The sequence below is a fragment of the Brassica rapa genome, chromosome A02 (assembly GCF_000309985.2).
Source record: "Brassica rapa cultivar Chiifu-401-42 chromosome A02, CAAS_Brap_v3.01, whole genome shotgun sequence".
Classification (NCBI taxonomy): Eukaryota; Viridiplantae; Streptophyta; class Magnoliopsida; order Brassicales; family Brassicaceae; genus Brassica; species Brassica rapa.
The window spans coordinates 8,545,557-8,560,300 of record NC_024796.2 but is presented as its reverse complement, the minus strand read 5'-3'; the positions used below and the strand labels follow the sequence as shown (position 1 = coordinate 8,560,300).

Genomic DNA, 14,744 nt, shown 5'->3' with positions numbered 1-14,744 from the left:
ATTTTCCTTTCTTCCCCATCAACCACTTAGAAATATTGTCTCATCCCTTCCAACATCTCCGGACCAATCTTAGGACGGCCAAGAATCGGGTACATATCTACTTGGCTCTCTTCAAGCACCCCATAAAATGGATCTGAAGGTTTGTGCACCACTTTCTTTAGGATTTGTTTTTAAGTACACTCCACTCTTCTTACAATCTCTTCAAGCTCCTTATTTTTCAACAATAGCGGACAGTTAGCCTTCTCATGTGTCATATGCTGACAATTGTAACATCTTTTATGGACCCTCTCATAGAAGAAAGGAGACTTCAGCTTGACCCCTTCAGGAAGATTAACCATCTTGGATTTTGAAGAGGATTTGACACATTAAAATTTACTTGACACTCACATACTCCTGGCTCTGAGCTTTTTCCGCGATCACCATCGTCTTCCCAATCAAATCTTCAAGAGCAGTGATCGCCGCTTCAGTGTAGTAGTTAACCATTATATAATTTGCACCCACTAAGGAACAAATTTCAAGTAATCCACATCATATTAATTTTCAACCCATCTTTCCATAAACAAACCTCATTCAGTGTAAGAGTGGAGAGTTTTATTCATTATCTCATTGAGTTCATATTCATGTTGTAGTATGAAATGGAATCTCTCTTATAGGCATAGCAACTCCTCTGACTCTCTCATGTTTGTAACATTTGCGAGGCATATCCAGTATCAAACTAGACATCTTCTGGTTGGAAAAATTGAGTAGTTTTCAAATCAAACTTCTTGAGTTTCTTTCACACGAACCATATTGCAGCAGATCTGGAAGATCAAATGAAAGAATTTTCTCCTCTAAAAACATCTATATTATTAAAACTAGATCTATTTTCTTCAAATATGATTACTCCTTTGAATCTCTACCATTAAAGCACCCAAGAAACTTTTGACATTTGAATTCCCTTATTGATCTTCACGATCTGTGACAGAGAACTATAAAAGCGATAAAAATAAGACAAACCTAAATTAAAATCCTTAGAAAGAATAATCGAAATTATTTTAAAAGACGAATTTTTTTTGGAATCAATGGTTGATTTTTTATTGAAAAATAAAGGATGATTTAACTAGGTTATATTTTTTAAGAGTCAGTTGATTTCTTTATTGAAGAAAAAATGCATATTGTAGAATTTTTTTATTTTATAATTTGATAATATAAGTATTGTTTTATAAATTTCATCCTGTGCACCATGTAGTGTTTGGGTCGCCATCACCTAAATAAAACAAACAGCATCAACCATGGAATAATATATAGTTGAGAAAGAAAAAGGAAAAAGTAAAATCCGAGAATGTCAACCAACCATATGATAATGATCATGATCGATAGTAAACTAATCGTACGGCTCCAGTGCATTTGGTGAGAAGAGACCTACTTACTAATCGTACGGCTCCTGTCATTTGACGAAGAAGAGACCTACTCTAATTGAAATCTTTGTCACAAAAAAAAAACAAGCATTTGAGTCGTCTTCTTCTTCTTCTCTCTCTCGAATCCGCCGTCTCCGATCTCTTTTCGCCGGCGCCGTAGATCGTATAAACCTAAGGTAATCAATTATCGATCTACTCTGATTAGTCTGTTAGAGATCTACGGGGGTTTTGATCTGAGAAGAGTGCTTATTGTTTTCCAGTTAGCTAGAAAATGTGGGGAATCCTGGGGAGAAGAGCCGTCGATGGAGGCTTATCTGCTTCGGTAAGAGCCTTTTACTCACTTTTGCATTTTGATCTGGGATTCTGATTTTCGAAAATGGGGTTTTGAAACAGTCTCTCAGAAGGATGCGATCCGGGTTGGTTTCCGCAAGGAGCTACGCAGCTGGTTCAAAAGAGGTATTCTAGTCAGTTTACGATTATTAGAGCTGCTTGATTGATGATCAATAGTCATTAAATAGACGAAATGCTAATATAGATCAATCATGTAACAACTGTTAATGACTCTTTGCTTTCTCTCCTTGTGTTTTTTTCATTTAAAATGGTGGATTTTAGAGGACTTACAGTCACAGTAACATATATGTTGTGAGCCCATAGTTTTAGTTATGATAGGATCTGAGTTACAATATAAAATGAAGATGTTATTCCTTTGTACATGCAGTTTTAAGACCACTTACATTTTCCTGTGCGAATCCTTGTTTAGATGACAGTCAGAGATGCTCTGAATTCTGCAATCGATGAGGAAATGTCTGCAGATCCTAAAGTCTTTGTCATGGGTGAAGAGGTTAGTTGCAGGCTCACATTATTGATTTAATATGGCATTTTATAGTCAGATATTGATGTTCTTGTATCTTTTTTTTGTTTGGTAGGTTGGACAATACCAAGGTGCTTACAAGGTTAGAATTACAAGATAAAACATTACGGAAATTTCTAGTTTTGGCCATTATCTTATTATACTGGAGGTTTATTATGTACTCACAGATCACTAAAGGCCTTTTGGAGAAATATGGTCCTGAGAGAGTTTATGATACCCCTATTACCGAGGTTTGGATTTCTTATTTCATTTACAGTCACAAATCCTTATGTCCATGTTTCTAGACTCTGAAGATTTCTGACTGTCATCTTTTTTATCATGTTTTAGGCTGGATTTACTGGAATTGGAGTTGGTGCCGCCTATGCTGGCTTAAAGCCTGTTGTAGAATTTATGACTTTTAACTTTTCTATGCAGGTTAGCGTTGATTTGTCTTACATCTTTCCTCTTTCCTTGACTTGATTAGTAGGCATCATTGTTGCCTTATGGGATCATGCACTGTGGTTGAAAATATGTTGTTTCCAGGCATCATTGACACTTAAGTGCACAGACATTCTTTTTTTTTAATCTCTATATGTATCCTAAGATCTCTATTGCAATTTGTTTCAGGCAATTGATCATATCATAAATTCTGCTGCAAAGTCAAATTACATGTCTGCTGGACAGATAAATGTACCCATCGTCTTTAGAGGACCCAATGGTGCTGCTGCTGGTGTTGGTGCTCAGCATTCTCAGGTAAATGCTAACCAACATACCTTTTCCTTCACAAATTAAATCGCTGTTTTTCACTCTTTCAAACATTACCTTTGGCTTCTGTTAAAATGATTATCCAATAAGATCAAGGAACTGGCTCGGGCTTTAACTTTGATCAAACTTTCCCTAAATGAATTAGGCATTTTGAAATGATTTATTAAGAACAAGGTTCTTAGGACAGGATGTGCAACTGTATTGCTTAAGTCTGGTAATGATCACATGGATGATGGAACTATGACTGTGTGTCTCAGAGAAGGGCCTAATTTTTTTTTACATTTTGCAGTGCTATGCAGCATGGTACGCCTCAGTTCCTGGTTTGAAAGTTCTCGCTCCATATTCAGCTGAAGATGCTCGTGGTCTTCTTAAAGCTGCCATTAGAGACCCTGACCCCGTTGTCTTCCTTGAAAACGAGTTACTGTAAGTACTTTACCTAATTTGAGATTTGGTCATGTAGTTCACTTAGGTAAAAAGACCCTCATGCGAAACCCGTCATGCAGATATGGTGAATCATTTCCAATTTCAGAAGAAGCACTTGATTCAAGTTTCTGTCTTCCCATAGGAAAAGCCAAGGTAGTTTCACTCTACATTACCGCCTTCTTCTTCCTTTTTTTTTTTTTGCTTAATATCTAGTAAGTTAGATGCTTTAATGCTGTATTGGGCTATAACAGATTGAACGAGAAGGAAAGGATGTAACAATAACAACTTTCTCGAAGATGGTCGGGTTTGCCCTCAAGGTTTGTCATTTTCAGCATCTCAAATATACCTCTTAGATGATTTTTTTTTTAAAAATTAGTGCTTATCATTGTTCTGTCTCTGAATTTATTAATGTACATGATTCTAGGCAGCTGAGAAGCTTGCAGAAGAGGGAATAAGTGCTGAGGTATGAAGAGTCTTGTGTCTTGTGATTCTGCTTAAAAATACTGATACGTAAGCCTCTTAAAAACTTCTTGTTTTTTTTAATTAAATGGTTAGGTAATAAATCTGCGGTCAATCCGCCCGCTAGACAGAGCAACGATCAATGCTTCAGTGAGAAAAACAAGTAGATTGGTAACAGTTGAAGAAGGTTTCCCTCAGCATGGAGTCTGTGCAGAAATCTGGTTAGAAACGAATCTGTTTTTGGATTTCGATATCGCTATTGTCAGAATCATTGATTAATGTTTGTGTTATGGTGGAACAGTGCGTCGGTAGTAGAGGAGAGCTTTTCATACTTGGATGCACCGGTGGAGAGGATAGCAGGAGCCGATGTTCCAATGCCTTACGCAGCTAACCTAGAGAGATTGGCTCTTCCTCAGGTAGAGGATATCGTTCGAGCAGCAAAGAGAGCTTGTTTCAGATCCAAATAAGACAATCATCATCTTCAGAAACCAACCCCCCAACACATTCCTTCTTTGAGTAAAGGAAAATAAGAAAAGAGGAGAAAATGATGTCTCTTTTGCCACAAAACCACCATTCCCCGTGATTTTTATTTGATCTTTTGCTACTAATGTCAATCCTCGCTGCGGTTGTCTTTTTGTCCTTCAATTTGAAAATTATTGAATCTTTTGGGTTAATTGATAAATCGATCGAGAAAGCTAGTAAAGAATCTCACAACCCCTGTTTTTTTTTGTGGAATGATGTGCGCTCAACAGAAGCCCCCACCAGGTAATGGATGAGGTGCACCCAATCTACTCTACTAAAAGAAAATATCTCCTTAAAATTAACATCTTGAAAGTTAGAGGTGCGATTTGTTAATGTTCAAACCACTTCAAATTCTATTGTGTATATTTAACAAAATGTCCTTAGGACTAATTCTAGAAAATTGTTTAAAATACTTTGGTTACCACTTATTATTGACTTATCCAAAACCAAACTAAACTATATATGTATACTAGGGTTGGCCCGCCCTACGGGCGGGATATTATTTTAATTTTATATGTATTATTTTATTTTATATATATGTGGAATATCTTTTTGTATTTTTAATTTTTTTTCTTTTATTATCTGGAATTAACATTTTCATAATAGAGCAAAAATGATGGTTCATGTTTTTTTTTTAATTAGTATAGATTGTATTATTACTTTTCAACTATTTTGCTAGGAAGAGTGCAAAATAACGATTTTTTTAAATGAATATATTTTAAAATTAAATGTTATATAAAACTATATTAACGGTTACATGATACATATTAATTTAATTTATTTATAATTTGAAGCCATTTATGTGACTGGAAATATTTATCACAAATATACTTTATCCTCACATACAATTTTTAATCGCTTGATTTGTTTTTATATAGAGGATAACTTAAACATTAGTTATCTAATTAATATCTTTGTTGTTTAACCATTATGTTTCTTATCCAAATTTTTGTCTATAAATTTGTGTTGTGCAATGCCCATTTACAACAAATCATACTTTTTGGATCAGGCCTGCTCAAAGTCTACCATGTCTATTTAAATTATAAAGCGGTCAATATTGCTCTTATTGCAGTAACCAATAAACTATACAGCGGTCAAAATTTCTCGTCCTTGTTCATTCAAAAAAAAAAAACAAAATTTCTCGTCCTTGTTGCTCTTATTGAAGTTTAAACTTTTTGTCTGTTTTTTTTTTTGTCGACTTGTCTGTTTTATTTATGCAACTATACAACTTTTTGAAATCTATTAGAGCTACACGTGCCAGTTTTGGAAAAGAACCTTGAGAAATTAGGTGTAGAGAAACTTAGTAAAGATGATGTTTAGAGTATGCAATGAAATGTCTTAATAGCCAAATATTTGGAACTGGAGTCATTACATGCGAATATATGTACGAATACATCTTAAAAATGAATGATACCTACGTAGATCCATTACTTGTTTCTTCTTTACATTTAATTTTGTTGTTGCCTGCCATGTGACCTGGAAAACTCTTATTTGCGATGGAAAAAAAATATCTGCAACTATATACTCGACGGTGTTAAGTCACTAAGGAATCAATATTTTGGTGAAGTTACTGTAAATAATGTAGATGTGTTTCTTAGTTTCAAGAAGGCTATTTCTTAAGGCAAGAGATCACCCAGAAACTGTTTGTTTTGTTAGATATGTATGAAATAATGAGAGGTTCAACCCGAGGTAATGTTTTCTGTCTTCCGAATGTTTGTTCTGTTATACCTGAACGTCTCAAATCTGTATGTATAGAAACCGAAGGCTCTATACAACAACAATTAACTGAACAAATCTGTATGCATATCTACCAAAGTCACCAATCATGTCATTGCAACTCATCTGAAAGTCTCATAACTCATTAGTAATAAGTACCTGATGCATACGTTCACCAATGTTGTTGACATTCTTATCGTGTAAACATAGATTATGATGCAGATAGATGAAAAATGCAGGAGATGAGACACTAACCTCTGTATTATCGTTATACTCTAGCTTTCCCTGCTGTTTCGAGGCCGTTGAGATGGAGCAACAGCGTCATGAGAAGCTATGTAGTCATGTCAGACTCCTCCACAGCTACTTTCATCTCTCCGTTTACAGAAACTTCAAAAGCATGAACCTACTTTTGCAAAAGAAAATCAACATAAACACAATCATTCACTAAAACAAACCATAAAAAAATTGCAGCTCTTATAAACTCACCCTGTCTGAAAGCCTATCAACCTCCATTGTGCCATTGAACTGCAACAATTGCCTTTGCTATTTCACGTCACACTCTCCGTCGCTTGTTCCATGGCTGTCCATCTCGCTCTCTCCGTCACTTGCTCCATCAGCTCAACGCCGCTTGTTCCATCGCTCTCCGCCGTTGCTCTGTTGTTCTCCGCTAGTTTCTCCGTCGTTCTCTGCTGCTTGCTTTGTCGCTCTCCGCCGCTTGCTCCGTCGTCCTCCATCTCGCTCTAGTGACATGCCAGGCACGTACTCAATTAAACCTTGAGTTAGGGAAGGACCTCACATTGACAACAATAATACAAATGTTGGATTTATATTAGAAGCTTCAAAGAGAATTGGCCAAGTGTGAGAAAAATATCAATGAAAAGAACAATTGCACGATCTGAGTAAACGGCTTACTACGATTTTGTTTGAAGAACAATCTTGATTCTGGGTAAGTCTCAGTTCTTCATCTTCCTCGGTTTCAGATTTTGGGTCTAAATATTCTTGTAGAATCCTCGTTCTGAAGTTGAACATGAGAGCCCATTAATTAGAATCTTGAACTGATGAATTTTTGATGGGGTAGAGCATAACGTTTTTTAGTTAGAGATCCACAGCTAGGAATTAATGGGAGATGCAGTCATTGATAAATCGTGGAAGGAGTGGAGATCTTTGGTTAAGGCGTGTGTTAATGACGACGATTGAGTTCCGGTTGATTCCGTTATGCCGCGATTTTTTTCTAACCGGTGGGATGAACAGATGAAGAACTTTGACGGCCAGTAGTATAGATGGAAGCGTCGCCGTATCCAAGGTAAGACATTCTGTCTAGAAATGGCCAAGTTTTAGTTCAGTATGACCCATACAAATCAAACGCACCAGAAAAAAGGACGGTAACTAAGGACAGGTGTCACTCTCTCCTTTATCCAATTGATGACGTGGCATCACCAGGAGAGAGTGAACTCTACTTTATATAATAAGATATACTGATACTCTAAGGTTGGTTCAGCCAATCAAGCCCTGATAGCACTCTCAATTCTTCATTCACGTTCCTCTCGAGAGTCCCACTGATTCTCCACAACACCATCTTACTTTCCATTTTCATGCCTCTGATTTCACAGAGGCTCCTACGCAAACCCTTAACGAGTCTGTACTCCCGAGCCTCGTACCAGTCCCATTGTTCCTCCACAATGCGTTCAAGATCCCTGAAAGCTCTCCTCACAAGCCCAACCTCCATTCTCCTCTCAACAAGCACTTTCACTGATTCTATCATCTTAACTGCAATCTCCCTAACAAAACCCACCCGTAAACGCCAAGGCCCACCTACTGTTATCCACCAACACCGCCCTCGGCGGGTTCAGCCTTGAGCTTATCTCCGGAAGAAATTTACTTACAGCAGGAACCACAAAGCTTTCTAAACCAATATTGAACCGCATTGTCAAGCACTGGAAGATATAAACCGCTTTGTCGAATTCGCTTTCCGAGGCGATGTAGTCCCACAGGTCGAACCACGGGTCCTCCCCAAAGCCGAACGTCTCCATCGCAACGTGGTGAATCACCTTACCGAGAATCTCGAACGTGTTCTCCAACATTGCTTGTTCCCTAAGGCAACTGATGAGCATTGGCTGGAGTTGCTCAATCTCCGAAACGTCTAACTCCCACTTGCCTGAGGTGTGGTCACAAAGCAAATCATGAAGTCTTCTCATTGCCGTCTCTCTATACCTATCGTCATGCTTAGTTTCCGCAAAGGTAGTTAAGATCTCTACAGAGGATAACGCGCGTGGACAAGTTGACGTACAAGTCACGGTATTGCCCTAATCCATAATCATGCTTTGTAACCATCTGAGAGATCTTTTCCGCGGTTTCTTGTTCTCCGATTCCAGCGATCGCAAACGCAAACTCTACCACGTAACCGCACTGGTCGGTACTCCACTTACACAAGCTTGCGTCTTTCGCAAGAAATTTCAAGAGACATTCAAGCGCCTTTTTCAGAGTTTCTTGACTCGCAAGCTTCTCAGCTGAGTTCACAACAGTTTCGAGAATCTCGGATCTTTTCTCTGGATCCGAAACCCGAAGGCCTAGTTTGATAGTAGTTTCTAACCCCAAAGCCCAATCACCGTGAGGGCCAAGCAACAACAACACCTTGTAGACTTCTTCTCGAAGCTTGCGATGGACTATGCTGATGAAATCTCCATTTATTGGAGTTTGGTTTCTTTTTGTTAAATTTAGTTTTCGGGGATTTGTATATATGTTTTACTGGCTCTACTATTTCAACCATGTATTTTTCCGATACTATAGATGAAAACTCTAGTGACAAAAAAAAATTCATACATTCTGGCTTCCACTCACTCTTCAGCGTGAACTAAGTCAATCGTTCTACCTACTCTACCCTTCAAGGAAATACCTTCCACGACAAAACGTTAAGGGTGTAAAAGGTATTTACTATAAAACTCGACAACAAAAACAAGATGACCGTTTGATAGATCCGCAAATCTCAGGCGTTTCAAACTCATTAATTAAAGTTTTTCTTTCTAATTAATTCACAAATCTAAAAACTTGCAACTTTGTCTATCTTACTTTTTCTCCAGTTCCAACGCTTGAAAACAGTTCAATTCGAATCCGATTCCCACACGATCCGGTTTCGAATTTGCCAACTTGCATTCTTCTCCAAAGTTAAATTCCCACTGAGAAGAGGGTGTGATCTGATTCTCTAGTCGCGTAAAAGAAACAGAGAGGGAATGTTGATGGCGAATTGTGGAGCTGTGGAAGAAGACACGACGGAAACTGAATCCTCCGTGGTGTTAATGGCGGCTACTACTACGCCGACGACTCCAACGACGAAGAGGGCGGTGGTGAAGGAAGATGACGCTCATCACCCTTACGCGTTTCACGTCTCGGGGCCCAGAAACGTTGCTTCTCCTAACTGGAGAGATCTCATCAGTTCCAGTTGGTATGATTGCTCTCTCTTTTATTACAACTGAAACTAGTTTCTGTTCTTACATTGTTGTTAACGACAGTTTTTAGAAGAAAAAAGACAAAAAAAGACAGTTTTTAGATTGGGTTTCTGTTGGTTGATTTTTTTTTGTTTAGCTTAATTTGTTGCTTCAGATAAAACCATTTGAAACTTGGAACATGCTACACTTAGATGGTGTCTGAAGTTACCAACTTTCACTGTCCTGTGAGAACTGATAAGTTTCTAAAAATAACTACTTTTTTTTGTTCTGCAAGGATTTTTACTTTTGATGAATCTGATTAATTAGAGTATATAAAAATAAATAATGTTTTAACCTTTTTTGTTGTTTATTATCTGTGTATGTAGGAAGGATCCGAACTACAAGAGAACAGTAATGGCATGTTTTATCCAAGCAGCTTACTTACTTGAACTCGACCGACAAGAGAACAGAAACGCTCTCGCACCCAAATGGTGGATCCCTTTCAAGTACAAGTTATCGCAGACGCTGATCGACGAGCGAGACGGATCAATATTCGGAGCTGTTCTCGAGTGGGACAGAGCAGCTGCCATGTCTGATTTAGTCGTCATCAGACCAAGCGGGGCACCGAAAGCAGTACTCGCTCTCCGAGGAACCATACTAAAGAGCCTTACGATGAGACGTGACATCGAAGATGATCTCCGGTTTCTAGCTTGGGAGAGCCTTAAAGGCTCTGTGAGGTTTAGCGTGGCTCTCGAGGCGCTGCAGTCGGTAGCTAAGAGGTATGGGAGCAGTAACGTGTGTATTGTTGGTCATTCTTTAGGAGCTGGTTTTGCGTTACAGGTTGGTAAGGCATTGGCTAAAGAAGGGCTGTTTGTGGATGCTCATTTGTTCAATCCACCTTCTGTATCTCTCGCTATGAGCTTAAGAAACATTGGTGAAAAGGCTGGGTTTGCTTGGAGAAGACTCATGTCAATGCTTCCTCAAAAGAACGAGCCTTTGATACTAAATGGTGATGAAGCAGAGAAGGGTCCTCCTAGTCCTGGTAGTGGTTCAGGGTTTAGGAACTGGGTACCGAGTTTTTACGGGCAGAATCAGAAATCTTCAGTGGATTTGAGGAAATGGGTGCCTCATTTATATGTGAACGACAGCGACTACATCTGCTGCCACTACACTGAACAGGATGGAGTAAATGAGAAGAGAGAAGTGAACAACAAGGAGAACAACAGTCCTGTTGTGAACACTATTCCTCAAGCAGCAGCTAAGCTTTTCGTGATGTCGAAAGGGAAACAAAAATTTCTGGAGGCTCACGGGTTAGAACAATGGTGGTCAGATAATCTAGAGCTTCAATCAGCTATCCACAGCAGCAGGTTGATCAGTCAGCAGCTCAAATCGCTATACAGTATCAAGTAAACATCAGCATGATGGTAACGCTCCCATCGTTCAATAAACACATTTGCTCTCTTTATTGTTTGATATAAGAACATTTATTCAAGGAAATGTAACGATATAAATGTAAGAAAGATCAGTGGTAACTGATCTGCCCCCATTTTGTAGAGAAATAAACTGAAGATAACTTCTATTTTTTTTTTTTACATCACTTCTGAACAAAAAGAATCCAAGCAATGTGAAGATTTCAGATTTGTGATTTTAATCATTGGACTAAGTCTGAAGAACTTAACAGCTGTATAACAATCATACGGGGCCACAAAAAATAAGTTTTAAGATTTGTGGAATAAAGGGATTAACAAAACAATGCCATGTGCTTTCCGACCAACATTACTTGAGATCTGTTCAGACATGACATACCACCAGATTCCAACTCAAATATGCAACAAAACAGTTTGAGATTAGACACTGAAAAGCATTATTCTGTTCCTAGATTTAGATAAATCAATCAAACACTTGATAGCAAGGACCAGGTTCTTGAAGTTTTAGAGGACATGAACAAAAGTTGTGAAAGATCAAACTCTGATATGATTAGCTCACCAAGAAAAACAAAAACAGAGGATTACATACTCTACAAAGATATTATTATTATTTGTCTACCGTACTAATCAACAATTAAACTCTCCCTACTTCAATCAACCAAACCTTATGAACAATCAAACAACATATAGAGAAAAGAGACACGACAAGATTCATCAGTGTTCCTTACATACAAGTTAATAACGTATCCAGTCCCTTATGGCCTTGCGAAGACGCCCCAAATCTTACTCCGAGCAAGATTCTCTGCCAGTTTCTTAGCTCCTTCAACATCCATCTCCACAAGCTTTTGCAAATGCAAGCAAGCACCAGCAGCAACGACTTGTTTCCTACATTTCTTAGAAGTTACAAGCAGTTCCAACGCAGAGACTGTGTATCTCTTATCAAATTTCGTAATCTTCGGGTCCAAGAGCTGAACAAGACTGAGTACACCCTTGTCACTCTTCTTGAAAATCTTTCTGTTGCTTGTGCACACCAATAACGTCGACAGAGCTTTCGAAGCTGCTTCTTTCTCTTCCATGGCTTTACCATCTAACATGCCAATCAATGCACCGATGCATCCGCTTTCACCAATCTCTTTCCTGCTTTTCGAGCTGAACGCTAGCGAAGAAACAGCTTCCGCAGCTGCGATTCTAACACCAAGAACCCCACAGCTCAACACCCGAACCAAACGTGGGATAAACCCTTCCGAGATAACAACATCTCTCACAATAGGACACAAAGCTAGATTCTTTAAAAGCACAACTCCCACCTCGAGACTCTTAGCATCGGAAACAGAATCCCAGAAACTCTTTAAACACTTAACCCCTCCTTCTCTAACAATCAACATCATCATATCCTCATCCCTGGAAGCTAAACTAGCCAAACATCCTATCGCATTCTCTCGAGCAGGAACCGTGCCTGAAGAACCGAGAGAGACAAGAACAAAAACAGCGTTCTCCTCAACAAAATTCTCCTTAATCTCTCCAAACGAAGCCAAGTTCCTCAACACACCAGCAGCGAAAGCTTGAGAGCCAGGAGTCCCCGCCTGGCAGATCTCAAGAAGAGACGAGATCCCTCCTCTACACCCAATCGCTCTAGCGTTCTCCTTACACAAACTCAGAGCTTGAAGAGCAACACAAGCCTTCTCTTTACCAAAACCACTCCCTGATTCCAACACTCGAAGGAGGTGATTCAGCAGAGACAAACCTTCAGCTATCAACACGTGTTTACTACTCTCCACGGACGAGATTCTTGAAATCACAGCTACAACCTTCTCCTTCACGCTCAAACTACACGAATCTAGCAACCGAACAAGAACGGGAACAACTCCTTGAGCTACTGAGATCATCACGTTTTTATCATCTCCCTGAACCAGCTCGAGCAGCGAGTCAATCGCCGAGTTCTTCGACTCCGGTTCACCGATCTGTAACCGGATAACTAGATTCCTCAACGCAGCTTCCTTCTTAGATGAAACCGTAACGATTTCGTTGAGAAGGCCGCTTCTGATCAGAACCTCGGCGTCTTTCGCGTGGCGATCGAGTCGAGCCGTGATCGAGTCGACGTCGCTCTGCGTCTTGAGCTTTCCCTCAGATAAATCCGGGCCCTCGCACCGCGCCGCGACGGAGGCGGCGTCGTGGAGCGTCTCTCGAAGGGAGAGGAGGAGATCCAGAGATAGCTGGTTGGTGGTAGAAGAAGAGGCGGAGATATCGGAGAGGTGAGTGTTGAGATCGGCGAGTTTGACGCGGATCGAGGACCATTTGGATTTGAAGCTGAGGAGGTTGGGGATGCGGTCGAGGAGGGAGGAGATGAGCTCCGTTAAGGTACAGTTACCGTCGTTATCCAACGGCATCGGAGAAGCTGTGAGAGAGAGAGAGAGGTGTGAATTAATTGGGGAGCGATGGTGCTTGCTTTGTGCCAGTTGGGAAAGAGCGAAATACAGGAGGGGTAAGTAAGTAAGTGAGTTGCATAAGCGCGTGAGTTTCTTTTTCATTCTTTACACTTTCTTCGTCAACCCCCAATAGAATCTCATGCATGTGTTACGTGGAAACACACAATTTCTAATTTAAAAGTTTATTATTAGTTGGACTTTTTGGGGTTTAATATTGGGCTTTAGACATTTTCTATAACGATTAAATGAAGGGGAATTGGGGCCTATAACCATGAAAAAAACATTAATTAGAGGACTAGCACTTTACCCTAACGGATCGATACACGCCGTGATATATACATAATATTACTGTAAGACCCTCTTTAATTTACCGGCTCACCTGCTATGAAAAAAAATGAAAAATCATTTTCAATTAACTCCTAAGTAAATCGTGTCTCTTTCCTTTCCACACAACCTCCATTCCCACTTTCTTCATCTACGGTTCTTCCCCCTCCATACGCTTCTCTCGCAAATCTCCTTCACCCGCTCGCCTCCGTCTCCGTCGTTCTCGCTTCAGATCGTCTCCGTCTTCTATTTTGCTTCTCGGTTCTCTCCATCTTCGCTAACGCGTTACGGTGTCGGCAGAGCCAAGTAAAACCGCCGGTGTCTTCAACTTCATATCGCCGCGGGGTTCTCAATTCTCTGCCACGACCGTAAGTTCTTGCCTCCTTATGCTTCTTCTCTGTTTCTCTGTTTTGATTATTCTATCTCGTCAAAATTAGGGTTTTTACAAGTTCTCTGTATCATCGTGAAGGAACCAATAACATATCGTATGAAGCTGTTTATACTACTATTGCTTGGAATTATCCATTTCAAATGACATAGTATTCGGGAATCACTCAACCATTTTTTGTAGTATACTATATCTTGTCATATCATGGTATGTATTTTTATTTTAGGTTTCCACTTCGAATGACATAGTAATCAGGAATCACTCACCCAGGATATTTAGTAAACTATAAGTTTGCAATTGCTTGATTTGCTACCGGTGATTCTGTGTTGTTTGAGTAGTATGCGCATGTTCAAAAGAACTGGCCTCAACCATTATGTGTAGTTTTGGTGTGGTTTGATTAGTAAGTTTGTCATGTCCGTTTTGTTGTTCATTTAATTAACAAGTGGAATAGAATTAAGCTACACTAACAAGACAAATAGTATACATGTCAAACTATTCCATTTCATCTCTAATAGTAAAGCCCCTAATACTATTTTCCATTCTTCTATCGGTTCACCATCCTCCTAGTCTTTCATATGTACTTGTTTTCATTAATTTTTGTTAAGTGTTTAACGTCATGTGTAGG

The 14,744-nt window shown here is 39.3% G+C and overlaps 3 protein-coding genes and 1 pseudogene across 3 annotated transcripts; 2 read left to right on the top strand and 2 right to left on the bottom strand.

The window, feature by feature from the left end:
* Positions 1 to 1,328: 1,328 nt before the first annotated feature.
* On the top strand, positions 1,329 to 4,605 carry LOC103852176 (pyruvate dehydrogenase E1 component subunit beta-1, mitochondrial). The gene is made up of 14 exons (XM_009129085.3): positions 1,329 to 1,573; positions 1,658 to 1,719; positions 1,791 to 1,853; positions 2,158 to 2,238; positions 2,324 to 2,350; positions 2,436 to 2,498; positions 2,596 to 2,682; positions 2,875 to 3,000; positions 3,302 to 3,435; positions 3,516 to 3,588; positions 3,687 to 3,752; positions 3,860 to 3,898; positions 3,991 to 4,115; positions 4,196 to 4,605. Exons 2-14 carry the CDS (start codon positions 1,669 to 1,671, stop codon positions 4,359 to 4,361), a joined length of 1,101 nt encoding a protein of 366 aa, XP_009127333.2. The 5' UTR covers positions 1,329 to 1,573; positions 1,658 to 1,668; the 3' UTR covers positions 4,362 to 4,605.
* A 368-nt stretch (positions 4,606 to 4,973) lies between these two features.
* Positions 4,974 to 8,871, bottom strand: LOC103852175 (annotated as a pseudogene).
* LOC103852174 (GDSL esterase/lipase At4g10955) lies at positions 8,870 to 11,160 on the top strand. Its single transcript, XM_009129084.3, has 2 exons — positions 8,870 to 9,571; positions 9,941 to 11,160. Exons 1-2 carry the CDS (start codon positions 9,360 to 9,362, stop codon positions 10,962 to 10,964), a joined length of 1,236 nt encoding a protein of 411 aa, XP_009127332.1. The 5' UTR covers positions 8,870 to 9,359; the 3' UTR covers positions 10,965 to 11,160.
* Positions 11,161 to 11,503: 343 nt separating this feature from the next.
* Positions 11,504 to 13,518, bottom strand: LOC103852173. Its single transcript, XM_009129082.3, has one exon. The coding sequence runs from the start codon at positions 13,507 to 13,509 to the stop codon at positions 11,737 to 11,739; it is 1,773 nt and encodes a 590-aa protein (XP_009127330.2). The 5' UTR covers positions 13,510 to 13,518; the 3' UTR covers positions 11,504 to 11,736.
* Positions 13,519 to 14,744: the final 1,226 nt, after the last annotated feature.